Source organism: Nicotiana attenuata, unplaced genomic scaffold (assembly GCF_001879085.1).
Source record: "Nicotiana attenuata strain UT unplaced genomic scaffold, NIATTr2, whole genome shotgun sequence".
NCBI classification, from domain to species: Eukaryota; Viridiplantae; Streptophyta; class Magnoliopsida; order Solanales; family Solanaceae; genus Nicotiana; species Nicotiana attenuata.
Window position 1 is genome coordinate 20552 of NW_017673904.1, and position 26710 is coordinate 47261.

General features: G+C 41.4%; 1 protein-coding gene across 1 annotated transcript; it reads right to left on the reverse strand.

Annotated features, from left to right (window-relative positions):
• Nucleotides 1-15705: 15705 nt before the first annotated feature.
• LOC109217587 (uncharacterized mitochondrial protein AtMg00810-like) lies at nucleotides 15706-16212 on the reverse strand. The gene has a single exon (XM_019381844.1). The coding sequence runs from the start codon at nucleotides 16210-16212 to the stop codon at nucleotides 15706-15708; it is 507 nt and encodes a 168-aa protein (XP_019237389.1).
• Between the last annotated feature and the right edge of the window lie 10498 nt (nucleotides 16213-26710).

Here is a 26710-nt window from a genome sequence, read left to right on the forward strand (position 1 = left end):
AGAGTTGGAGGTGAGAAATTCACTGCGAAGTTGCTGAGAAGATCTGAGTATTTAATCCCTAAGAGTGCCTTTGTCAGGATGTCAGCCAGTTGATCAGAGGTGAAGATGTGATGCAATTCAACTAGTCCCTCCTGTATCTTGTCCCGGACAAAGTGGCAATCCACTTCGATATGCTTTTGTGATGACCCTAAAGGTCATCTCTTATTTTAGAAGTCAAAACTGCGTTCCGAGGTCTTGAAAACCTCCTTTTGCCTCGCCTGGATTTGCGTGCGCAATCCGGGCACGTTTCCAGAAAGCTTTTATGTGGAATTTTAGAAATTTGAAATTGGCCTTTAAAATTGATTAAAGTTGACCTTGGTGATCATTTTTTATAAACGGACATGGACCTGTGATCCGGCGGTCCCGTAGGGTCCGTCGTAAAATATGGGATTTGGGCGTATGCCCGGAATCGAATTTCGAGGACTCAAGTCCGAGAAAAGAATTTTTAAAGAAAATTGCTTGCTGGAAAATATAAAGGCTTTTTAGAAGTGAATTGATGAAATTCTTGATGCTATCGGGCCCGTATCTTGGTTTCAAAGCCCGGTACAAGTTTAAAATAATAATTAAGTTGAATCTGTGAATTTTGGTAAAGATCGGAATTGATTTGGTATAAATCGGACGTATCGTTGAGAAAATAGAAATTTGATGTTCTTGAGTAATTTTATGAATTTGGGGTTTAATTCATGGTTGTTGATGTTATTTTGATGATTTGATCGCACGAGCAAGTCCGTATGATATTTTTGGGCTTGCGTGCATGTTTGGTTTGGAGCCCCGAGGGCTCGGGTGAGTTTCGGAAAGGCCACGGAGTGAAACTGGACTTAGGAAAGATTGCTAGTATCTGGTATTTTTGCCCAGGCCTCTGATCTCGCAATTGCGAGACCAGACTTCACAATTGCGAAGTTCTCAGCTTGGAAATTGCGATCCAGGCGTCGCAAATGCGAACCAATCCTGGGCAGGCCTTGATCGCAAATGCGTCCCTTTTTATCGCAAATGCGAAAGGGGCAGAGTCGCAAATGCGACTAGTTCTTCGCAAATGCGAAGACAACAGGTTCAAAAGGGGTTCGCAATTGCGAACCCTGATCGCAATCGCGACAACTGAGACCTGCTAAATGAAATTTTGACGGGATTTTTCCCCATTTTCCAAACTCTTCAAACCCTAAAACATCTTGGGCAATTTTTCAAAGGTACATACTCTTCCAAATCATTAGTAAGTCATTTCTAACTCATTTCTTTCAATCTAACCCATCTTTTTACATGATTTCATTTCAAAATCGAGGGTTTTTCATGGGAAATTGGGTGATTTTGGGTAGAACTTAGGATTTTCAAATTTTGGGGATTCGGACCTTGATTTGAGGTCTGATTTCAAAACAAATTATATATTTGAGTTCGTGGGTGAATGGGTGATCGGATTTTGGATCGAACCTCAGGTTTTGACCAAGCGGGCCTGGGGTCGATTTTTGACATTTTGGGGAAATCATTAGAAAATCTATTTTCATGCATTAGAATTGATTCATTTAGCGTTTGTTGATATCGTTAAGTAAATGGTAACTAGATACAAGCGAATTGAAAGTAGAACCGAGAGGTAAAACGGTAGTTGAGGCTTGATTGTGTTTGTGGCATTGAGGTAAGTGTTTGGCCTAACCTTAGCTTGAGTGAATATTTATTTGCTATGTGTTATGTGTTGAGTATGACGTATTGGTATGGTGACGAGTATCTATACGTTGGTGTCAAGCATGCCCGTGAGTCTTATACTATGATTGTTGTGACTCCGTTATGTATTGTCCATGCTTAATATGATGATTATAAATGTTGAACAAGGCTTATGAAAGTATTCTTGGTAATTTGATCATTGTTGAGCATTGGCTCAATTTGAGACTTATGTTGTGAGGATTGTGGAAACAAGATGAGTATATTGTTGTTTACCTTGCCGGGATGTTATTGTTTATGATATTGTCTCCCTTGCCGGGATGTTGTTGCTTAAGATATTGTTTCCCTTGCCGGGATATTGTTGTTATATTATTGTTTCCCTTGCCGGGATATTATTGTTATACTATTGTTCCCTTGTCGGGATTCTTTTGTGATTGGTGTTGATTTGTATATTGCGGCGTAGATTGGGTAGCACGTTGCAACAATATTATATATGGATTGGGTTGCATGCTGCAATAATATTATATATGGATCGGATTGCACGCCGCAACAAGAAAAAAATGAAAGTGAACATTGACTCTAATGGTGAGGACGAGAGTAAAAGCACGAAGGGTGATGCCGTGCACTAGTTACTGTTTTCCTTATTCTTGGTGATATGCAATTACGATGTTCTTTATGCTTCTCTACTGAAATTCTATTAGCACTGGATATCCCCCGCAGCATGTTCCCCCTTCCCATCTTTAACTGTTTTTTTCTGTTATTATTACTTGCCGTATATGATTTAACTGCACAGGTTTACTTGGTAGTCTTGTCCTAGCCACGTCACTACTTCGCTGAGGTTAGGCTCGATACTTACCAGCACATGGGGTCGGTTGTGCTGGTATTACACTCTGCACTGTGTGCAGATCCCGGTGCTGGAGCATTTGGACCATAGAGACGTTGCTGCCTTCAGTCCAGAAGAGACCCAAGGTAGTCCTACAGACGTTCGTAGGCCTTGGCGTACCCTTCTATCCTTTCCATTCTGTTTTTACTTATTTCAGAGACAGACTTGTATTGTTCTATTCAGACCACTGTTTGTAGTATTCGTAGATGGTCCGTGACATTGTGACACCAATTCTAGGTAGAGTTATATTTTGGATGTGTACTAGTATTTAGTTATATTATTAGAATCCCGTCTTCCGCATTTCTTTTATTATTATTGTTATTCCGCTGTTGATCGCATGTTAATTGAAATTGTTAAAAGGTTAGGGAAAATGGGTAATAAAATCTGTAACATTCGGCTTACCTAGCTTTCATGAGTAGGCGCCATCACGACTCCCGAGGTGGGAAATTCGGGTCGTGACAAGTTGGTATCAGAGCTCTAGGTTGCTTAGGTCTCACACTTCACGGACGAGCTTGGTAGAGTCTGAGGGATCGGTATGGAGACGTCTGTGCTTATTCCCTAGAGGCTACAAAGTTAGGAACAACTTCACTACTATTCTTCTCTGTCGTGCGATTTGGTTTCTCAATACTAATTGAACTTCTACTCTGTTCTTTCCCAGATGGCGAGAAAACATGCTTCTTCATCTGCTGACCAACAACCCGAGCCCCCAGGAGCAGCTCCCACGAGGGACAGAGGGCAAGTCTGAGGTCGTGCTAGGGGCCAAGGCAAGGGCAGAGTTTAGCCCCTGGCAGCAGCACCAGTGGCAGAGCCTCAAGTAGAGTTTGATGATGAGGTTCCGGCCCAGACAGTTCCGGTGGGCCCAGCTCAGGTCCCAGAGGGGTTCATCGCAACCCTGGTACTCTAGGATGCTCTGGTCCGTCTAGTGGGCCTTATGGAGAGTGTCACTCAGGCATGCTTACTTCCTGTAGCACCAGCCATCTCTTAGGCTGGTGGAGGGCACAAACTCCCGCTACCCGCACTCCGGAGCAGATGGCTCCCCAGTTTCAGACTCCAGCATCTCAGCCAGTTGGAGCAGTTCAGCCGGGTGTAGTAGCTCAAACCGGTGATGGAGCAGCTATGTCTGCCGATACTTTGTGGAGATTGGACAGGTTCACCAAGCTATTCACTACTACTTATAGTGGTACATCTTCAGAGGATCCCCAGGATTATTTAGACAGCTGTCATGAGGTTCTTCGGAACATGGGGATAGTGGAGACCAATGGGGTCAACTTTGCTACTTTCCATCTGTCAGGTTCCACCAAGAAATGGTGGAGAGATTATTGTTTTGCCAGACCAGTTGGATCACCAGCTCTCACTTGGGACCAGTTCTCGCAGCTCTTTCTCGAGAAGTTTCTTCCAGTCACTCAGAGAGAGGAGTACCGCAGGCGGTTCGAGCGTCTCCAGCAGGGTTCTATGACTGTCACCCAATACGAGACAAGGTTTATTGATTTGGCTCGTCATGCTCTTCTGATACTCCCTACCGAGAGAGAGAGAGAGAGAGGGTGAGGAGGTTTATTGAGGGACTCGCTCAACCTATTAGACTGCAGATGGCTAAGGAGACAGGTAGCGAGATTTCTTTCCAGGATGCGGCCAAAGTGGCCAGGCGGGTTGAGATGGTTCTATCACAGGGGAGTGGTCAGGGGTCTGACAAGAGGCCTCGTCATTCGGGTAGGTTTAGTGCTGCCTCGTCTAGAGGCAGGGATCTTTTGGTAGGGCCCTCCTTCCAGGCGGTTTCATTCAGCAGTACAGGCTTCCCACGGTGCTTTAGGTGGGAGTGATTCCTATGTGTCTCTTTTACGACAGCCAGCTCCTATCAGAGCACCCCCTCTTCAAAGCTATCATCATGGTCAGTCGGCCCGCCAGGGTCAGTCTCAGTTTCCTCAACCGCAACACTCTGGTGGATGCTTTGAGTGCGGTGAGTACGGTCATATTCGGTGGGCTTGTCCGGGATTAGTGGGTGTTCAGACGCAGCATCAGGGTTCCCGTGCCATGGTTCAGGCACCGGGTGTTCCACCGCACGCTCAGCCAGCTAGAGGTGGAGGTAGAGGTGCTAGAGGTAGAGGTAGAGGTATTAGAGGTGGAGGTCAGGCCACTAGAGGTGGAGGCCAACCAGCAGGAGACCGTCCCAGAAATGTAGTTCAGAGTGGTGGCGCCCATCCCCGATGTTATGCTCTTCCAGCCAAGCCCGAGGCTGAGACCTCCGATGTAGTTATCACAGGTACTGTTCTGGTTTGTAGTAGAGATGCTTCAGTTCTGTTTGATCCAGAATCTACATACTCCTATGTGTCATCTTATTTTGCACCGTATTTGGTCATGCCTAGTGATTCCTTGAGTGCTCCTGTATATGTGTCTACACCGGTGGGTGATTCCATTGTAGTAGATCGTGTCCATCGTTCATGTATAGTTGTGATTAGGGGTCTTGAGACCCGAGTAGATCTGCTACTTTTGGATATGGTTGATTTTGATGTCATATTGGGGATGGACTGGATACCACGCTATCTTGGACTGTCATGCCAAGACTGTGACCTTAGCCTTACCGGGTTTACCTCGTTTAGAGTGGAGAGGGACTCCTTGTCATTCCACCCGTAGGGTTATGTCATATATGAAGGCTCAGTGTATGGTTGATAAGGGATGTTTGGCTTATTTGGCGTATGTTCGTGATTCTAGTGTCGAGGTTCCTTCTACGGATTCTGTGCATAATGTTCGTGAGTTTCCTGAGGTATTTCCTTCAGACCTGCCGGGGATGCCACCCGACTGGGATATTGACTTCTGCATTGATTTGGCTCCAGGCACTCAGCCCATTTCTATTCCGCCATATCGTATGGCCCCGCCTGAATTGAAAGAATTGAAGGAGCAGTTGTAGGACTTGCTTGATAAGGGCTTTATTAGACCTAGTGTTTCGCCTTAGGGTGCGCCGGTGTTGTTTGTTAAGAAAAAGGACGGATCGATGAGGATGTGTATAGATTATCGGTAGTTGAACAAGGTCACAATCAAGAATAAGTACCCATTGTCGAGGATTGATGATTTGTTTGATCAGCTTCAGGGTGCTAAAGTGTTTTTGAAGATTGACTTGAGATGTGGCTACCATCAGTTGAGGATTAGGGCATCCGATGTCCCAAAGACAGCTTTCCGCACTCGGTACGGGCATTATGAGTTCTTGGTGATGTCATTCGGGTTGACAAATGCCCTAGCAACTTTCATGGATTTGATGAACCGAGTGTTCAGGCCTTACTTGGATTCCTTCGTGATAGTCTTCATTAATGATATTTTGATCTATTCCCGCAGCCGGGAGGAGCATGAGCAACATCTGAGAGTTGTTCTTCTGACTTTGAGAGATAGTCAGTTGTATGCCAAGTTTTCGAAGTGCGAGTTTTGGTTGACTTCAGTTGCATTCTTGGGCCACGTTGTATCAGCAGAGGGTATTCAGGTAGATCCGAAGAAGATAGAGGCAGTCAAGAACTGGCCTCGACCCATATCAGCTAAAGAGATCCGGGGTTTATTGGGTTTGGCGGGTTATTACCGTCGGTTTGTGGAGGGGTTTCCATCTATTGCAGCCCCGATGACCAGGTTGACCCAGAAGGGTGCCTAGTTCAGGTGGTCGGACGAGTGTGAGGCGAGTTTCTAGAAGCTCAAGACAGCTTTGACTATGGCACCGGTGTTGGTATTTCCTACGGGTTCAGGGCCATATACAGTGTATTGTGATGCTTCTCTTATTGGACTTGGTGCAGTGTTGATGCAGAATGGCAAGGTTATAGCATATGCTTCGAGGCAGTTGAAGATTCACGAGACAAATTATCCAGTTCATGATTTAGAGCTAGCAACCGTTGTCCACGCGCTGAAGATTTGGAGGCATTACTTATATGGCGTGTCGTGTGAGGTGTTCACGGATCATAAGAGTTTGCAGTATCTGTTCAAGCATGGTATCTAACAGGGCGTACTGATAGGAGCTCAATTTGAGGCAGAGAAGGTGGTTGGAGCTGTTGAAAGACTATGATATCACCATCTTGTATCATCCGGGAAAGGCCAATGTAGTGGCCAATGCTTTGAGTAGGAAGTCAGCCAGTATGGGCAGCCTTGCGTGTATTTTGGTCGGGGAGAGACCGCTTGCTTTGGATATTCAGGCTTTAGCAATCAGTTCGTGAGGTTGGATGTTTCTGAGCCCAGCCGTGTGCTAGCTTGCACAGTCACTCGTTCCTCATTATTTGAGCGTATCCGTGATCGGCAGTATGATGATCCTTATTTACTTGTCCTTAGAGACACAATGCAGCACGGAGGTGCCAAGCAGGTTACAATTGGAGATGATGGAGTCTTGAGGATGCAGGGTCGTATTTGTGTGCCTAATGTGGATGGACTTCGTGAGTTGATTATAGAGGAGGGCCATAGTTCCCGGTATTCTATTCACCGGGCACCGCTAAGATGTATCAAGACTTGCGGCAGCATTATTGGTGGAGGAGAATGAAGAAGGACATTGTTGCCTATGTAGCTCAGTGTTTGAATTGTCAGCAGGTGAAGTACGAGCATCAGAGACCTTGTGGTTTGTTCCATAAGATTGAGATTCCTTAGTGGAAGTGGGAGCGTATCACTATGGACTTCGTTGTTGGACTCCCACGGACTCAGAGGAAGTTCGATGCAGTATGGATTGTTATTGATTGGCTGACTAAGTCATCGCATTTCATTCCTGTGGTGGTTTCCTATTCTTCGGAGTGGTTGGCTGAGATCTATATCTGGGAGATTATTCGTCTTCATGGTGTGCCCGTGTCTATCATTTCTGATCGAGGTACGCAGTTTACCTCGCATTTTTGGAGGGCAGTACAGCGTGAGTTGGGTACACGGGTCGAGTTGAGCACAGCATTTCATCCGTAGACGGACGGACAGTCCGAGCGTACTATTCAGATTTTGGAGGATATGCTCCGAGCATGTGTTATTGATTTTGGAGGTTCTTGGGATCAATTCTTTCCAGTAGCAGAGTTTGCCTACAACAACAACTACCAGTCGAGCATTCAGATGGCCCCCTATGAGGCATTATATGGTAGGTGGTCTCGGTCGCCGGTTGGGTGGTTTGAGCTGGGAGAGTCTCGGTTGTTGGGTACAGATTTAGTTCAGGATGCCTTGGATAAGGTGAAGATCATTCAAGATAGGCTTCGTACAGCTTAGTCCAGGCAGGAGAGTTATGCCGACCGCAAGGTTCGTGATGTGGCATTCATGGTCGGAGAGTGAGTGTTGCTCCGGGTGTCGCCCATGAAGGGCGTGATGAGATTTGCGAAGAAGGGCAAGCTAAGCCCTAGGTTCATTGGTCCTTTTGAGATTCTTGATCGAGTGGGAGAGGTGGCTTACCGACTTGCGCTGCCACCGAGTTTATCAGTTGTGCATCCAGTATTTTATGTGTCCATGCTTCGGAAGTATCACGGCGATCCATCCCACGTGTTGGACTTCAACACTATCTAGTTGGACAAGGACTTGACCTATGAGGAGGAGCCGGTAGCAATTCTAGACCGGCAGGTTCGTCAGTTGAGATTGTCGATGCCCCCTTTTTCTAAAGGCGAAATCGGGTTTATGACATTTGGGCGGACAACTCTTTTCCTTTTGGGAATTGGGTTTGTAATTTAGAAGAGTCGCCACCTAATGATTAAGTGCATTAGGACACTAAGAAATTCAAAAGAGAAAAAGAACCAGAGAACGGGTAAGGGCTTGAAATTATCTTGGGGGGGAAGGTGTTAGGCACTCCCCAAGATCCACTAGTGTGGTTCCCGGCCATGCTACAATTGTGACTTTGAATGGAAACAACAAGTAAGCAAACAAGACAACTTTCACATAATGATTGCAACAAGGAAAGTATAAAAATTAAAAGCGTGTTGAAGTTTTGAAATAGGCAATTTCATAATTGTTTAAAGGATGTATAAGTGCAGAAAGGGGGGTCAAATAATTGGTACAAATAATCAAACAAAGGAGTAAAAGAGGCGGAGGTTCGGAGAAAAACCATGTTGGAAATTAAATATCTAAAAGAGACTTTTAAAGGATTGAAGTAGAAGAAGGAGTTTTAAGAACTGAAAATTTATAGCTTTTATAAAAAATTCTGAAAAAAAGAAAATAAACAAGTAAAGAGGGAGGGGGGGTCCTAGGTTTATAAATAACATGGATCACCCCACGCAACACCCGGTAACCATTTATACACGTGGTGTTATCGCGTGGTCATCGTATCGATGTCTACCCTTACCCACCCCGTTCAGGTATTAAATCGCTGAATGGTCTCGTTACTTATTGCATGCTATTAACCGCCCCAATCCTATCAGTTCCGGAGGCAGTTGGGACTACTAATCCTAAAGGGAAGGGAGATTGACTTTTCAGAGTTTTAAAAGGATTAAAACCTAGTGCGACAAACAAAACACATAAAGCAGTAAAAGGGGAAGCACATAGAAGTTAAAGGCTCAAATAGGCCTCCTCATTCAAAGCAACAAATTATTTAGCATGACTTACAGGTACTGATTAGGTCTGAATTAAATTTAAAGCGTTAGGACAGGCTATTTTATCACATATTTCTCAGATGAGGAATCCGAATTAGCCTTGTCTGGTTGTAGTTTATCAAAACTGACACAGTTAATTAATCAACTAATGGTTTGCCTAGGTGAGACCTATAGACATGGTATCTAACAGGGCATACTGATTTTAAAGAAAAGATTACTGATTTTATAAACAAAAGATCTGCGGATTTTAAACGACCTTGTGGCTGATTTTAGACCCATGGATGAAATAGACGAAGCTGATTTAGTTGATTACTCCTATAGACATAATTTCTAAGTGTTATTGGTTTTAAACGATTACATAAATGCAAGAGTCCTATAGGCATGGTATCTAGAATGAAGTTGATTATTATTAGACCTATGATGGTTTGCCTAATGACATGTATATGCAGAAGTGCAGAAAACCTATGATCATGATTTCTATATGCGGAAATGCAGAAACTTAGAGACAGGATTTCTATATGCAGAAATGCAAAAAAACTTATAGGCAGAATTTCTAAGATGAGAATGCAGAAGTGCAGAAATTTATAAGTAACCTTATGAACAAGTTATCTACATGAATGCAGGAATTTATAAGTAACCTATAAGTATGCTGTCTATATGAACGCAGGAATCAGAAAATCCTATAGGCAAGTTATTTACCCTTTGCATGCATTCATTCCCATCCCTTTCCACTAGCCATCCCCAATAGTTATTACAAAGTATTACAGACCCGAGTGAATCAAGAAAAGTAAAAAATTACATCAGAAACTCAAGCTACAACCAAACAGCCTAATTCAGACTCAAAGTCCAACAATATGAGATAAACCAACTTCCAAGATCAGATTTCCAAAAGTCTTTCTCATGTTTGGGATGTATTAAAGTTCCCAAGAGTCTCAAAGGGGCTCCGGACAATGTTGCAGAATTAGATCATGGTGCAGTGTGGAAAGGCCAGCCCTCAAATGTCCAAGTTCAGAGGGAACTCAAGGTCCCAAAGCGGGGCTCATAGGAGGGGGGCAGAACTTAAGAGTCTAAGAGTAAGTGTAAGTGCATAGAGGGGAATTAGGGAAAGCCATGGCAGGCTGGTGGTCATGCCCAACAATTAAGAGTGCTGGCACACCCCTGACCAGCCTGTTAGCCAAATATGAGGAGTTAGGATCCATTGAGGACCAGGTTCTGACCTGGGCAGTAATTTGGATACTGCCAGGCCAAGAACCTTAACTCAAACACATAAAGGGAATAGGGGTAGGGATTCACAATAGAAACAGGTGCAAGGAAAGAACATACATAGTTTAATCACTGAACATGAACAGCAAAGTAAACAAGAGTGCTGAAACTATAAAGTAAACACATAGGGGGTGAGGCAGAAAATTGAATCAGAACGTACCAGTCTCAGGGAAAACAAGTAAAAGCGGTAATCTCGAAAAGGCCAAGTTGCAAGCAAAGTAGTTCCCAAAGATTTCAAGCAAAGCAGAGTGTTGAAAGAGTATTGAATTCAAAGCAGTATTGCAAGTGTGTAAGTATTGAATTGGAAGTTAAGGATTGGTAGTGTGTCGGTCCTCTGAAAAGTGCAGAAGGGCAGTCCCTTTTATAGTGCAGAAAACAAGTAAGAGAGGCAAGGAAATAACATTGAAATCAATCTCCCTTTGGTTAAGGGATTCTGATTTCAACGGGTAAAAGCCAGTTAAGGAAAGGAGTTTTAATTAAAACCTTTTCAAAGTAGCATAAGAAGGGTAAATACATAGGAGTTATTTAAGGAAAACAATTAATGGTACACGGTTTGTGCTAAATATGGCAAGGGAGTCAATCAAACAGCCAGTGAAACCAAAATTACAAGTTCAATTAGAATGAACCAAGTCAGGAAAGGTAAAGGAAGTTCAATCAAAGAAAATCAGTGACAATCTGTCAGCCTTATTAAAAAGATTTCAGAATCAATCAATTAGTCGGTAAACCTTTTGAAAGAGGAGTTTCTCATATATAAAGCACTCAAATAAGTGAACAAGAAGGGATTGTCAAGTTATTTGGAAGAGAAGTTAATCAAAGAGAGGTCCCGAATCATTAGCAAAAGTGGTATAAGTCTAGTTTGCAGACTCAAAACGAGTCTGGGAGTCCAGGGTCCCAAAATAGAACCCTAACTCGCACACAAATCAAAATTGCCAAGAAACCCCCAAATCCTAGGGTTTTCGAATTGAATCAGACATAGAGGTGAGAAAGCAAGCCACTTGAGAGAGGCTCAGAAGTCTTTTCCAAAGACTTATGAGAAACAAACATACATGATAGAAAGAAAACTAATTCAAGGTCATGAGAACATGTTTGAGAAAACCCGAAATTTACACAGGTTCAGAAGAAAGAGATGATACGAGCTTAAACAAAAGTAGATGAAATATGCTTAGTAAGAACACAAACAGAGTTCAGTAAAGTAAACAAAAATTAAAGAACTTGACCGTAAACACATATAGGAAAGAATAAGGAAAACAACACGGATTAACATGTGAGCACAGGAATAACATGTAGAGTAGAAAAAAGAAAATAGAAGAACAGTACATGCGTAGTAAAAGAATTCAGACAAACGAACAACAGAGTCAGAAAGATGCTTTGAAAACCTTTCAAAAACCCTAAATCGAAAGAAAAAAATGATTTTAAAAAAGGAAATTTGGGGAAAATCTTTTAAACGTTCAATAGAACATAGACATGTTCCAGATCTAAGAAAATAAGCAAGTAAAGAACCTCGGACAACTTAGGGTTGCAGAGAAAAACCCTAGGAATGAGAAAGGTCATGAGGAAAGTCAGATCATGAGTCGAAAAGACTCATATTACTCGAATATGCCGGAGTAATGACCGGTGAAGCCAAAGATCTACAGATCTGAGAAGGTCTTAAAGAGAGCCATCGAAGTCAGGTTTCACAGCCTTGAATAGCTTAGGTCTAATGGTGAGGAAGGGTGAGTACAGACCATCCATGGCCTGAGACGCCATGCATTCCGGTGGAAACCCTGTGAAATAAGGTGGGAGACGATTAGGGTTCCAGGAAGGTTTGAGAGAATTTGAGAGACGAAGGGGTTCAATGGTGGCGTCTCAGACTAAATGAATTAGGTTACGCGGGGGTTTGGAGATTAAAAAGGAAAGGGGAACTTATGGCCGTTCATCAAAACGATCAACGACCTGGATCAAAGGGGAGCCGGGTGGGTTTTTTAATCGGGTTAGGGGTCGGGTAATTTAGGGATTGGGCTGGTTTAATTTGGGGCGAAATTGGGTCAAATTAAGGGTCAAAATTTAAAGGAAATGGGGGCTTTAATTGAAATAGAAATGGGCTAAATATTAAATAGCCAATTTTCCCCTTTTATTTTATAAAAATAGTGAAAAATAATTTTAAAAGTAAATTGAAAGTACTGAGCTAATTAATAATACATAAATATTAATTTAAAAATACTGGAGCAAATTTTAAAATTATAAAATACTATTAATCGTAAAAATAGGCTATAATTGCAATTATATGCAATTTAGCTTTAAAAAATACCAAATAAATTTGTAAAAATATACAAAAATCACCTTAATTATATTTTGGTGTAAATATGAGAATAAAATAAGTTATTCACAAAAAGGATAGTTTTGGGGAATAATTACTGATTTTTGTACTGCTAAAATGGACAATAAATTGATTTTAAAATCTTTAAAAATTAGGGAAAAATACCAAAACTCTTGGGCATGCTTATATATGTATGTACATGCTATTTTGAAAGTATTTTGTACATAAAAATACCTAGGGAAAAATTGGGTGTCAACAGAGATCGAAGAAGTTCCCTTCATTTCGTGTTCAGTGGAGAGGTCAGCTTGCCGAGGCAGCTACCTGGGAGTTCGAATCCGATATGCGGAGCCGATATCCCCATCTTTTCCCCCACTCGGGTACTTCTTTTCTTATGTCCGAAAAAATGAAATCGTCGCGAAAATGAAATCTCTTTATCCCAACGATGAATGGGAATTGACAAAAGAGCTCTACTGAATCGAAAGAATGACTCTCGCGTTTGGAACAGATAAGTTTGATTCGAGGACGAACGGTTGTTTTAGAGGTGGAGAATGTTAAGACCCTAAAGTTCATCTCTTGTTTTAGAAGTTAAACCTGCGTTCCGAGGCCTTGAAAACATCCCTTTGCCTCACCTCGATTTGCGTGCACAGTTCGGGCACGTTTTCGGAAAGCTTTTATGTGGAATTTTAGAAAAATAATGAAATTGTCCTTTAAAATTGATTAAAATTGATCTTGGTCAACATTTTTGGTAAACGGACCTGGACGACGGTCCCGTAGTAAAATATGGGACTTGGGCGTATGTCCGGAATTGAATTCCGAGGTCCTACGCCCGATAAAAGAATTTTTAAAGAAAATTATTTGCTGGAAAATATAAAGGCTTTTTAGAAGTGAATTGATGAAATTCTTGATGGTATCGGGCCCGTATCTTGGTTCCGGAGCCCGGTACAAGTTTAAAATAATAACTAAGTTGAATCTATGAAATTTGGTAAAGATCGGAATTGATTTGGTATAAATCGGACGTATAGTTGAGAACATAGAAATTTTGATGTTCTTGAGTAATTTTATGAATTTGGGGTTTAATTCATGGTTGTTGATGTTATTTTGATGATTTGATCGCACGAGCAAGTCCATATGATATTTTTGGACTTGCGTGCATGTTTGGTTTGGAGCCCCGAGGGCACGGGTGAGTTTCGGATAGGACACGAAGTAAAATTGGACATAGGAAAGATTGCTGGTATCTGGTATTTTTGCCCAGGCCTCTGATCTCGCAATTGCGAGACTTGGCTTCGCAATTGCGAAGTTCTCAAGCTTGGGAATTGCGACCCAGGCATCGCAAATGCGAACCAACCCTGGGCAGGCCTTGATCGCAAATGTGACCCTTTTTATCGCAAATGCTAAAGGGGCAGAGTCGCAAATGCGACTAGTTCTTCGCAAATGCGAAGATATCAGGTTCCAAAGGGGTTCGCAATTGCGAACCCTGGTCGCAATTGCGACAACTGAGACCTTCTAAATGAAATTTTGACGAGATTTTCCACACTCTTCAAACCCTAAAACATCTTGGGCGATTTTTCAAAAGGTGCATACTCTTCCAAATCATTAGTAAGTCATTTCTAACTCATTTCTTTCAATCGAATCCATCTTTTTAGATGATTTCATTTCAAAATCAAGGGTTTTTCATGGGAAATTCGGTGATTTTGGGTAGAACTTAGGATTTTCAAATTTTGGGGATTTGAACCTTGATTTGAGGACCGGTTTCAAAACAAATTATATATTTGAGCTCGTGGGTGATCGGGTTTTGGTTCAAACCTCAGTTTTTGACCAAGCGGGCCCGGGGTCGATTTTTGACATTTTGGAAAAATCATTAGAAAACCTATTTTCATGCATTAGAATTTATTCATTTAGCATTTATTTATATCGTTAAGTTAATTGTAACTAGATACAAGAGAATTGGAAGTGAATTTGTGATTGGTGTTGATTTGTATATTGGGATCGGGTTGTACACCGCAATAATATTATATATGGATCGGGTTGCACGCCGCAAAAATATTATGTATGTATCGGGTTACACGCTGCGACATTATTATATATGGATCGGGTTGCAAGCCGCAACAATATTATATATGGATCGAGTTGCACGCCGTAACAATATTATATATGGATCGGGTTGCACGCCGCAACAAGAAAAAAATGAAAGTGAATATTGACTTATGGTGAGGACGAGAGTAAAAGCGCGAAGGGTGATGCCGTGCACTAGTTACTGTTTTCCTTATTCTTGCTTATATGAAATTACGGTGTTCTTTAAGCTTTTCTACTGAAATTCTGTTAGTATTGGATATCCCCCGCAACATGTCCCCCTTCCCATCTTTAACTGCTATTTTCTGTTGTTATTACTTGCCGTATATGATTTAACTGCACAGGTTTACTTGGTAGTCTTGTCCTAGCCTTGTCACTGCTTCACCGAGGTTAGGCTCGATACTTACCAGCACATGGGGTCGGTTGTGCTGATACTACACTCTGCATTGTGTACAGATCCCGGTGCTAGAGCATTTGGACCATAAAGAGGTTGCTGCCTTCAGTCCAGTGGAGACCCGAGGTAGTCCAGCAGACGTTCGCAGGCCTTGGCGTCCCCTTCTCTCCTTTCCATTATGTTTTTACTTATTTCAGAGACAGACTTGTATTGTTCTATTCAGACCACTATTTGTAGTATTCGTAGATGGTCCGTGACATTGTGACACATATTCTGGGTAGTGTTGTATTTTGGATTTGTACTAGTATTTAGTTATATTATTAGAATTCCGTCTTCCGTATTTCTATTATTATTATTATTATTATTGTTATTCCACTGTTGATCGCCTGTTAATTAAAATTGTTAAAAGGTTATGGGAAAAAGGGTAATAAAATCTGTAACATTCTGCTTGCCTAACTTTCATGAGTAGGCGCTATCACGACTCCCGAGGGTGGGAAATCCGGGTCGTGACAGCTTTGCCTCTCATGGAATACATGATTTCTTGCAATGTGCACAGCTGCTTGACTATCACAGAACACAGTTATGGGATTGGCACACATGACTGTCAATTCCTCTAGCAACCTTTTCCCCATACTAATTCACCAACAACCTTCTTGACTGACCTATATTCTGCTTCTGCAGAAGACAATGAAACAATAGTTTGTTTCTTTGACTTCCAACTGATAGGGCTGTCTTCAAGTAGCACAATATACCCACTCACATACTTTCTTGAGTCAGGGCAAGCAGCCCAGTCCGAATCAAAATATGCACTGACAGTGTAGTTAGGATCATTGGATAGAAAAATTCCCAAAGTAGGATCTTTCTTCAAGTATCTAAGTACATGTATAGCAGCCTTTAGATGAGGTTCTCTTGGTGCCTGCATGGACTGGCTTAAATGTTGAACACTATAGGCTATGTCCAATCTAGTATTTTTCAGAAAGTTTAGTTTCTCAACTAGTTTCCTGTAATACCCTAGGTCTGGTAATAAGGCTCCATCTTCATTTCTCAATTTGATGGTAGGATCAAGTGTAGAGCTGACAGAAGAGTATGTCAAACAGTCATATTCCTTTAGTAGATCCATGGTAAATTTCCTCTGGCAAACCAATACTCCATCTGCCTTATACAGCATCTCTAGCCCCAAGAAGTAATGTAACTTCCCAAGATCCTATCTTGAACTGGTGATGCAGGAAAGCCTTCAACTCTCTGATTTCCTCCAAATTGGTTCCAGTAATAATCACATCATCCACATAAACAGCTACAAAGACTGCTGAAGTCCCCTGTTTCTTGTAAAATAAAGAGTAATCACTAGCTGAATGCCTGACACCCCTGGAATGTAGCGACTCTGTCAATTTATCATACCATTGTCTTCTAGCCTGTTTTAGACTGTTGATACCCAATTTTTCCCCATATGTATTTTATATGCAGAGTACCTTCAAAATAGCATATGCATGAATATATAAGTATATCCAAGTATTTCCTTGTTTTTTCCTTAATTTTTAAAGATTTTTTTAATCAATTTATTCCCCTATTTTATCCATAAAAATCCAATAATTATTTCTAAAATTATTAATTTTGGTGATTCATTTGTTGAACTTTTATTTTTATGCTAAAATATAGCTAAAGGATTTCTTTTGCATATTTTTAAAAAATTATTTAGTATTCTTAAGGCTAAAATTGTATAATTGCAACATTAGCCTCTTTTAGGATTAATCACGTTTATATTCACAAAAATTAGGTCTGGTATTTTTAAATAGCTAATTATGTACTATAAATCATTTTAGTACCTTTAATTTATTTCCAGAAATTAATTTATTATTTTTTATAAATCAAATAGGAAAAATTGGCTATTTAAATAATAGCCCAATTACATTTCAATTGTAGCCTAAATTCGACCCCAATTTGAACCCTAATTACCCCGACCCAATTTCTATTAACCCCCGACCCAAACCGACCCATGCCCACATCCCTACTTATCCGTTTAAATCCAGGCCGTTGATCACTCAGATCAACGGCCAAAAATCATCCTTGCCTTAATCAATCCTAAACGACCCCCTAAACCCTATCATTTCTCACCATACGCCGCCTCTAAATCCCTCCTCTCTCAAACACCCTCTGCAACACCCCCAAACCCTAGCCGCCGCCACCTTAATCTACCCTAATCCATGGCTTTCCAGGGTCATTTAAGACATGTATCAGCCTTCCATGGCTTCTACGTGTTTGGTTCTGTGGTCTCATGACCAGACTTTGAAGGGACTTGGTCCAGTATTTGCTCGATGACCTTTCTCCGGTCATCTCTGACCTTTCTCCGGCCAGCCATGGCCATTCGAGTCAGACCTTTGACTCTCCTATTTAGATCGGTAACTTTCAAGTCCTTTCTCGTTGCTTTTGGGTTCTTCTGAAACACTAATCTCTAAGACCTTTTCGACTTCTTTCAAATCTACCTTAGATCTATGCTTGCCATGAGTTTTTTAAGCATCTTCTCGAAGTTTCTTTAACTTTGCTTTCAAAGCAGCTCTTCATCTTTTCCGACTAGGGTTTTCTTTTTAAACCTCTTCTCTGATCTTAACGTGTTTCTGATTTTGTTATGTTTTGCTCATGTCGTTCTCCTATCTGAGTTTAGCATGTTAAAAAATCCTAATTTCTTTGGGTTCATTCGAGTTTCTAGAGATGTTTTGCTAAGTACTTGTTTGATTTATTTGTTTATCATCTTTAAACTCGATTGATGTTGAAAACCCTAATTTCTTTGGGTTCATTCGAGTTTCTGAAGATGTTTGTTAAGTGTTTGGTATCTGTGGTTGGTTGGGGCATGACAACTTTGGACATTGCTGTGCATGACCCAAACCTGATCCCCCTGGGATCATAACCTCTGTATCCCCTCTATATGTTGTGTGTTTCGATTGGTTTATGGGCATGCCAGCACCATCTATTGCTGTGCATGCCCAAATATGATCCCTGCCTAAGGATATATGTTCTTTGCAATATATTCCCAAACCCCTGACCCCCTTTGTATGAAATTATGAACTCTGTGCTTTATTGCTACTGTTTTCCCATCACCCTTCACCCTCTCCTTTCTCCCCTCAGTTTTTAAAACCTTATTCCTGCACTTCCACCATATTCTTAGATTTAAGTTCCGCCCCTCTTGTGTGAGCCTTGCCTTGGGACCCATGAGCTCCCTCTAAACTTGGACACATAAGGGCTGGCCCTTTCACACTGCACTCATCTCTATCTAGTTCTGTGAACCTGGGTATAAGCGCTGCCCGGGGTCCCTTGAGACCCTTAGGGAACTCTGACACACACAGGTCTGAGAAAGGCTTTGAAATTAATGGCAATTGCAATGATTAATTATGTAAATCAGACAGGAAGTCAAGAATCAGGCTTCCTCTAGTTGTAACTTCTTTCGTTTTATATTGTGATGTAATTCATTATTTCTGGTTCGTATTAATTTGTAATAAACACTCGGGGTTGGCTAGTGTAAAAGGGATGGGTAATTATGCTCAAGGGTAGAAAACATGCCTATAGGATTTGTGTTCTGAATGATTCAATTCTACATTTAGAAAGCATGCCTATAGGACTGGTTTTAAATCCTATGTGTTCAATTCTGCATTTAGACGCCATGTCTATAGGATTTATTTTTATTTCTACATGCATTTAGATATCATGTCTATAGGATTTATTTTAAATTCTGCATGTTCAACTTCACATCTAGATAACATGCCTATAGGACTTATCTTAAATTCTGCACGTTTGTTACCACTTAGATATCATGTCCATAGGGATAAAAATCAGCAATAGTGGATACCATCATCTGCAGAATCTGAGACTAGTCTAATTTAAAATCAGTCTATTCTGAACCAGTTTTTAAGTAACCTAATCTCCTTATTTAACGCGGTTTAGCAAGCATGCCTATAGGATCTCAAACCGTTCATTTTCTTAGTTGTTACTGCTTTGCCACATTAGGGATCAGTAATACATACCTTGTTCATAAGATCTCACCTAAACACTTAGGCAAGCCTTAGGTGATAACAACTAATAAAACTGAGCCCGTTTCTGTTAACTAGTAATTGCTACAACCAGCAAGCAGGCTTGATTCGGACTTCTTGTCTGAATTATATAATAAATTGGTCTGCTTTAACAACTTAAAATTCCCTTGCCTTAGTATCTTAGATTCAGACCTTGATTGTTTTTTGAGTCATGCTATTTGATTGCTTTGTTTGAGGAGGTATATATGAGCCTTCAGTGTTTTATATGCTTCCCCTTTAATGTGCAGTCCAATGTGTTTTTGTATGTCGCCTTAGATTTTTCACCTTTGAAACCTCAAAGTCAGCCTAATATCCCTCCCCTTTAGGAATAGTAGTCCTAAGTGCCTCCGGGACTGATAGGATTGGGACGGCTAATAGCATGCAATAGTGGTCGAGACCAATCCGCGCTTTAGTACCTTAACGGGGTGGGAAGGGTAGATATGTATATGAAGACCGGTGCGCTAATACTACATGTAGCCCCTCTTTTGAGGAGTGATTACCGGGTATTACATTGATGTGATCCATATTGTAAATAAACCTAGGACCTCCTCCCCTCTCTTTCTTTTCCTTTAAAGCGTTATAACTTCTTATCAAAATCAGCCTTTTAATGATTGCTCTTTCAAACTTTGTTTTACTTTCAAACATTTACGTATTAAAATCCCCTCTTATTTGAGCCTTATCTGTTTACATGTTAATTGCACCAAATTCACAAAAAACTATCTGGCCGGGAACCACACTAGTGGATCCTGAGGGGTGCCTAACACCTTCCCCTTAGGATAATTTCAAGCCCTTACCTAAACTTAGAAATAAACCTTATAGGTGTCCTAATGAACCATAAATCATTAGGTAGCGACTCTTCAAATGAAAAACCCAATTCCCAAAAGGAACGAGTTGCCCTATACCCAAAAATGTCATTAACCCGATTCTCCCGACACAAGGAGGGAAAAAAGGGGGCGCGACAGCATGGCGACTCTGCTGGGGATATTAGGCTTTTACCATTTCAGATTGTTCTTGTGAATTTGTACCTTCCCTTTATATGCAATTACTTGTTTAAATTCCTTTAAGCGTTTAATTTCTTTTACAAGGCAAAACTGACTTATCTTTTTCGTTTCTTTTCTTTATTGCTGTTTTAAATTATAAACTACTGTATTTACTGCTTTCTTAACATGCAAATTCATGACAATGTGCTTTTTAATTATTGCATAATCATGCTCAACATCATATTCCACTCGTGCCAAACAAATACCATAGCAACTCTTATAATGAGTGGTTGCGCTCTTCCTATATTATTACCCCCTAAATTTGGAAAGGCATATTTGCGGTAAAACCAGTCGATCAACAGTGTAGTCGACGGTTCCGTGCCTTCCCCCTTGAGTTGTCCGCTCAAGGGTACCAATCTAAAACCCCATAGAAACCTTACTCTATTTGAATTGTGCATGCATCATGGTCAAACCTAGCTGGGTCAGTTATGTTGTCTGCATAATGATCCTTTAAGATAACATTGTCCAAAGTCCACTGGGTTTCCCTAAACCCAAATGGACATCACCATGTTTTGTGCATTTATTTGGAGAACTAAAATGCGTCGTGATAATTACTGGTATTAAATCGTCGAGTCTAGTGGGGGGTAAGGGTCTAACCTTATTTGCCTTGCAGAAATATGAGGCACGAAGACCCTAGATTCGGCATGGTCACCAACGTCCATCCAAGGTTGCTAAGCTGGTGGAAGGATCTTCACTCTAGTGATCAAACTCTCATCTCAAAATATCTGGGAAATCTACCATCCCTTCTGTAGATCCAACCTAACAACAAGATCATAGAGGCTGCTACACTGTTCTGGGATTGAGAAAGGATCGTATTCCGCTTTGGGGACATTGAAATGACACCCCTGTTAGAGGAGATAGGAGGATTAGCCGGTCTAGTCTGGGAGACTCCGGGTCTACTGACGCTTGAGAATTGCAAAGGCAAGGGTTTCCTCAAAATGATGGGTTTAAAGAAGAATCCAGAGTTGACATGCTTGAAATAATCCTACATCCCTTTTGATTACCTTTATAAAAGGTACGGTCACAGCAAATCTTACCGTACCTACCCTGACGAGTTTGCCATTACATCCTTAGGGCACATTCATCGAAGGGTCTTTGTATTTATGTTTTGCTTCCTGGGGTTGATCATGTTTCCGACGAAGAAAGCAAGGATCCACACCAGGCTAGCCATGGTAACTAAAACCCTTATGGAAGGGATTGGTGGGCAACCATTCAGCATCGTGCCCATGATCATTGAGTACATATACCGAGCCTTGGAGAAGTGTCAACAAGGAGTAAAACACTTCGAAGGCTGCAATTTATTGCTTCAACTCTAGCTTATGGAGCATCACCAAAGGGGTGAATACCGACAAGAGATTCAGCGAAGGGACTGGGATGATCACATTGCTTTCCCTCATCTAAAGCGAATGAATTACATACCCAAAGGATGGGTAGATCTATTTGATAACCTAACCGAAGAACATGTCCAGTGGATGTTGGAGTGGTTTCCGACCGAGGAATTCATCACCCGGTCCAGAAATGCACCTTTTCTGATACTGATCGGTCTGAGGGGAACATATCCTTACGTCCCTCTCCGAGTTATGAGACAAGCCGATAGAAAGCAAGTTATACCTAGGGTCGACAAGATGAGTCATTTCCGAGCTGACTTCCAGGATGATGATAGTCCTTAGAAATGCCAAGCTCAGCATATGTGGCATTGCAAGATCATAATGGGAAGAGATACCATCGAGCCAGACAGGTATCATGCTGGCTGTGCTCCCTTCTACTCAGGTTGGTTGGCAGACAATCATGATGGTCTGGGCCAGCCAGGGTTTGCCCGAGGTCACAGAATCATAGACAAAAGGGCCGAGACACAAGTCAAATACAATCAACTGCGCAAAAGGATTCGAGAGTATGAAAGCGAGCACCGCGAAATACAAGAGTCCAACAAGAATCTAATTGAGGAATGGAAGGATATGGTTGTCACTGCCAACAAGCGACTGGGATACTTGGAGCGAGGCATAGTGGAATTGGAGAAAAAGTTTCTCAAAAGGGTCGAAGATTGCCAAAATGTTGAGGGAACCGAAGGCGGACACCTAGCCAGGGCCTACCTATTGCTGGGACTTCGTGCGTTGGGAAAGCTGTTCGACGGAGCCAGGGATGCCGAATCTGGGGAAGGTCCTTCTGGGACCAAGTAGGATAGAAGTTTTTCTTTTCGCTTTATAAAATATAATAAGGTCGATGGCCATTAGTGATTTCCATTTCCTGTTTATTTAGTGTCAATTTAGGATTCATCTATTTTTATCAATAAAATGAGGCATTTAGCATCCTATATTCTCCAAATCAATTTGTCGCTAGGCCTACCTCGGGCAGAATGAGGCTCCCAAATTAGGACACGCTTTATATTCCTGCACTATGTGTTTAAATATTGCAACATTTTTTATGACCCTCACTAACTTGGTTACCTTTTTGTTTTATTTTTGTTTTGTTATTCCCCTACCCAAAGGTTAGTTCGTGCACTCTGGAAACATCATCCTATTCCACAAGATACAAGGGCCCTCCACCCACTCCTCCTCTAAGTCCTGTTAAGAACAAGAACAATGGAAAAATGGAAGATTTGAACGCCAGAAAGGAGATCACAATAGTAGAGGCCATTGATGGCCATGGTATTCGGGTTCCCAATGATAATGTGTCACAACTCGAGCAGAAATTATTGATGTTTCAAGAAGAGCTTGATCAGGTTCGGAATCTGGCCAACCTGTCCTTCTCCCTCATCACCCCAAACACTGTCTTCCCAAACGATCAAAATCCCACACCTGCACAAAAGCAACTAAATCATCCTACTGTTCCAACAAAGAACCAACGCAACACTTGCTACACTCCGAACAACAATCCATTACTCGTCCCGAACTATAGAACTCCGCAAATGACCATTTCCACACACCCGGCCACCAAAACAATCCCATTTACGTGGAGACCATGCCACTCTCCACCCAACCTATATCTTGCACCCCTGAGTCCGAGGGAAAGGATTTACTTATCAGAAACTTGGCTGAAAAGCTTAAGAAACTAACTAGCCGAATCCAAGGCATCGAAGAAAGTAAAGGTATTGAAGGGTTGAACTATGAAGATCTCTGCATATAACCAGATGTCGAACTGCCAGAGGGGTACAAACCTCCCAAGTTTGAGATGTTTGACGGCACAGGTGATCCAAGGGTCCATCTGAGAACATACTGCGACAAGCTGGTCGGGGTAGGAAAGGACGAAAGAATCCGCATGAAACTGTTCATGAGGAGTCTAAAGGGAGATGCACTATCTTGGTACATCAGCCAAGATCCTAACAAATGGTCGAGTTGGGTAAGTATGGCCTCTGATTTCATGGGCAGGTTCAGGTTTAACAAAGAAAATGCGCCGGATGTATTCTACATTCAGAATCTAAAAAAGAATCCTACAGAAACATTTCGCGAGTATGCTACTCGCTGGAGGTCGGAAGCTGCTAAGGTCAGACCTGCCTTAGAGGAGGAACAGATGAACAAATTCTTTGTCCGGGCTCAGGACCCGCAGTATTATGAACGGCTAAAGTTGATTGAAAATCATAAGTTTTCTGACATCATCAAGCTGGGAGAACGAATTGAAGAAGGTATCAAAAGCGGCATGGTTACAAACTTCGAGGCCTTGCAAGCCACAAATAAGGCCTTGCAGTCGGGTGGCGTGTCAAAGAAGAGAGATGTGGGGGCCGTAATGGTTGCACAAAGGACCAAGTCTCCCCTCAAATACCAAACCTACCCTATGTCGATGCCCCCTTTTTCTCGCGAAATCGGGTTTATGACATTTGGGAGGACAACTCGTTCCCTTTTGGGAATTGGGTTTTGGAATTAAAGAGTCGCCACCTAATGATTAAAGTGCATTAGGACACTAAAAGGGTTTGAGTTTGAAGAACCAGAGTTTGGGTAAGGGCTAGAATTTATCTCGAGGGGAAGGTGTTAGGCACCCCTCAAGATCCACTAATGTGGTCCCCGGCCATGTTATAATTGTGACTTCACATATTCAAGTAAGCAATTAAAGGGCTCAAATAGAAGATGTTTGCATATAACATTGCAAATAAGTTGAAACTTTGAGGAAAAGTAAAGAGGGCAGAAATTTGTGAAAGGTTTAAACAATTTCTAAAGAAAGCAGATAAAAAAAAGAAAAGTAAAGGGAAGGGGGTCCTAGGTTTATGATTAATATGGATCACGTCAATGCAATATCCAGTAATCACTCCTCAGAAGAGGGGCTACATGGGATATTAACGCATCAGTCATCATCTCCATATCTACCCTTCCCACCCCGTTAAGGTATTAAAATGCAGAATGGTATCGTTACTTATTGCATGTTATTACCCATCCCAATCCTATCAGTCCCGGAGGCATTGCGACTACTAATACTAAAGGGGAGGGAGTTGGGGCTTTTTCAGAGTTTTAAAGGATAAAAATATAGGCGACAAGCAATAACAAATAGCAGTTAAAGGGAGGACAAATAGCAGTTAAGGCTCATACAGGCCCCCTCACTTAGAAGTGCAAATATAGCATGACTTCAAATACTGGTTTGGTATGAATTAAATTAAGGCGTTGGATAGGCGGATTCATCACATATTTCTCCGATGAGGAGTCCGAATTAGCCTTATCTGGATATAGTTATCAAAGACTGACACAGTTACTTAATTACCTAATAGTTTGCCTAGGTGAGGCCTATAGGCATGACATCTAATAGAGCGTATTGATTTTAAGGAAAAAGTTTGCTGGTTTTATCAACAAAGATCTACAGATTTATGACTGATTCTAGATTCAAAACGAAGCTGATTCAGTTGATTTGCTCCTATAGGCATGATCTCTAAGCGTCATTGGTTTTAAAACAGTTACATAAATGCAGGAGTCCTATAGGCATGGTATCTAGAATGAATTGGTTATTATTAAGCCTAAATTTTTTTGCCTAATGGCGTGTATATGCAGAAGTGCAGAAAAGACCTAAGATCATGATTCTATATGCAGAACCTATAGGCATAATCTCTAAAATACAGAACTTATAAGCATGAGTTCTAAAATGCAGAAATGCAGAAGTGCAGAAAGACTTATAGACATGTTTTCTAAAATGCAGAAATGCAGAAATTATAAATAACCTATAGGCAAGTTTTCTAAAATGCAGAAATGCAGAAATTATAACTAACCTATAGGCAAGTTTTCTACCCTTTGCATGCATTCATCCCCCATCCCTTTCCACTAACCACCCCAATAGTTATTACAAATTATTACAGACCCGAATGAATCAGAAAAGAAAAGTAAAATTACATCAGAAGTTCCAGCTACATCCAAACAGCCTAATGCAGACTCAAAGTCCAACCATATGAGATAAACCAACTTCCAGGATCAGATTTCCAAAAGACTTTCTCAAATTTGGGGTGTGTCAAAGTTCCCAAGAGTCTCAAAGGGCTCCGGGCAGTGCTTACACCCCAAAACATTGCAGGATTAAGAACATATTGCAGTGGAAATGCCAGCCCTCAGATGTCTAAGTTCAGAGGGAACTCAAGATTCCAAGGCAAGGCTCATAGGAGGGGGGCAGAACTTAGAGTCTAAGAGTGAGAGTAAGTGCATAGGGGGGAAATCAGGGAGAGCCATGGCAGGCTGGTAGTCATGCCCAGCAATTGGGATGCTGGCACACCCCTGACCAGCCTGTTAGCCAAACTTAGGAGTTAGGATCCATTGTGGATCAGGTTATGGCCTGGGCAGTAATTAGGATACTGCCAGGCCAAGACCTTAACTCAAGCACATAGAAGGGAATAGGGGTAGGGATTCTCAATAGAAACAGATACAAGGAAGAACATAATGAGCAGTAAAGCAAACAAGAGTGCTGGAACTGTAAAGTAAACACATAGGGGTGAGGCAGAAAATTTAAATAAAAGACATACTAGTTTCAAAGGAAAACAAGTAAGAAAACAATAGCCTTGGGAGAGCCAAGTCGCAAACAAAGCAGTTCCAAAAGATCTCAAGCAAAGCAAAGTGTTGAATTCAAACAGTATTGTAAGAAAGTATGTAATTAGAAGTGTTTTTGTTCATGTGAATCTCTATCTATTTGTAAAGAGGGAAGACAGACCTTTATATAGTTTTTTTAGTAAAATAAGCAGTACATAGGCAAAGAGTGCACAAACATGGAAATAGCTATCAATTAGTGTCAATTAAGACAACTGGAATCCTTTAATTAAGGAGTATAGTTCAAACGGTTAGTCAAGGCAGAATAAGGAAAAGAAATCAGTTCAGTAAGGCTGATTAGGGCGAAAAAACCACATAGTGCATAAACAAGGCCAAATACATAGTGGGTAATTTAGGAAAGTTGAAATAATAGTGTGTTTATAAAGTAAAAATAGGGCATCGGTTCGATAATCAATCAAGAGGACCCCGGTTCCAATTGTAATCACAGGGAATTAAGGTAATAAAGGAAAGGTCACATAAGTATAGAAATAATTCGAAAATTGGTACAGAATTACAGAAGATCATGTATTAAGGAAAAC

Excerpts from the sequence above, each read along its gene's own strand:
- LOC109217587 (XM_019381844.1), bottom strand. The coding sequence starts at position 16,212 with ATGGATCTACTAAAGGAATATGACTGTTTGACATACTCTTCTGTCAGC.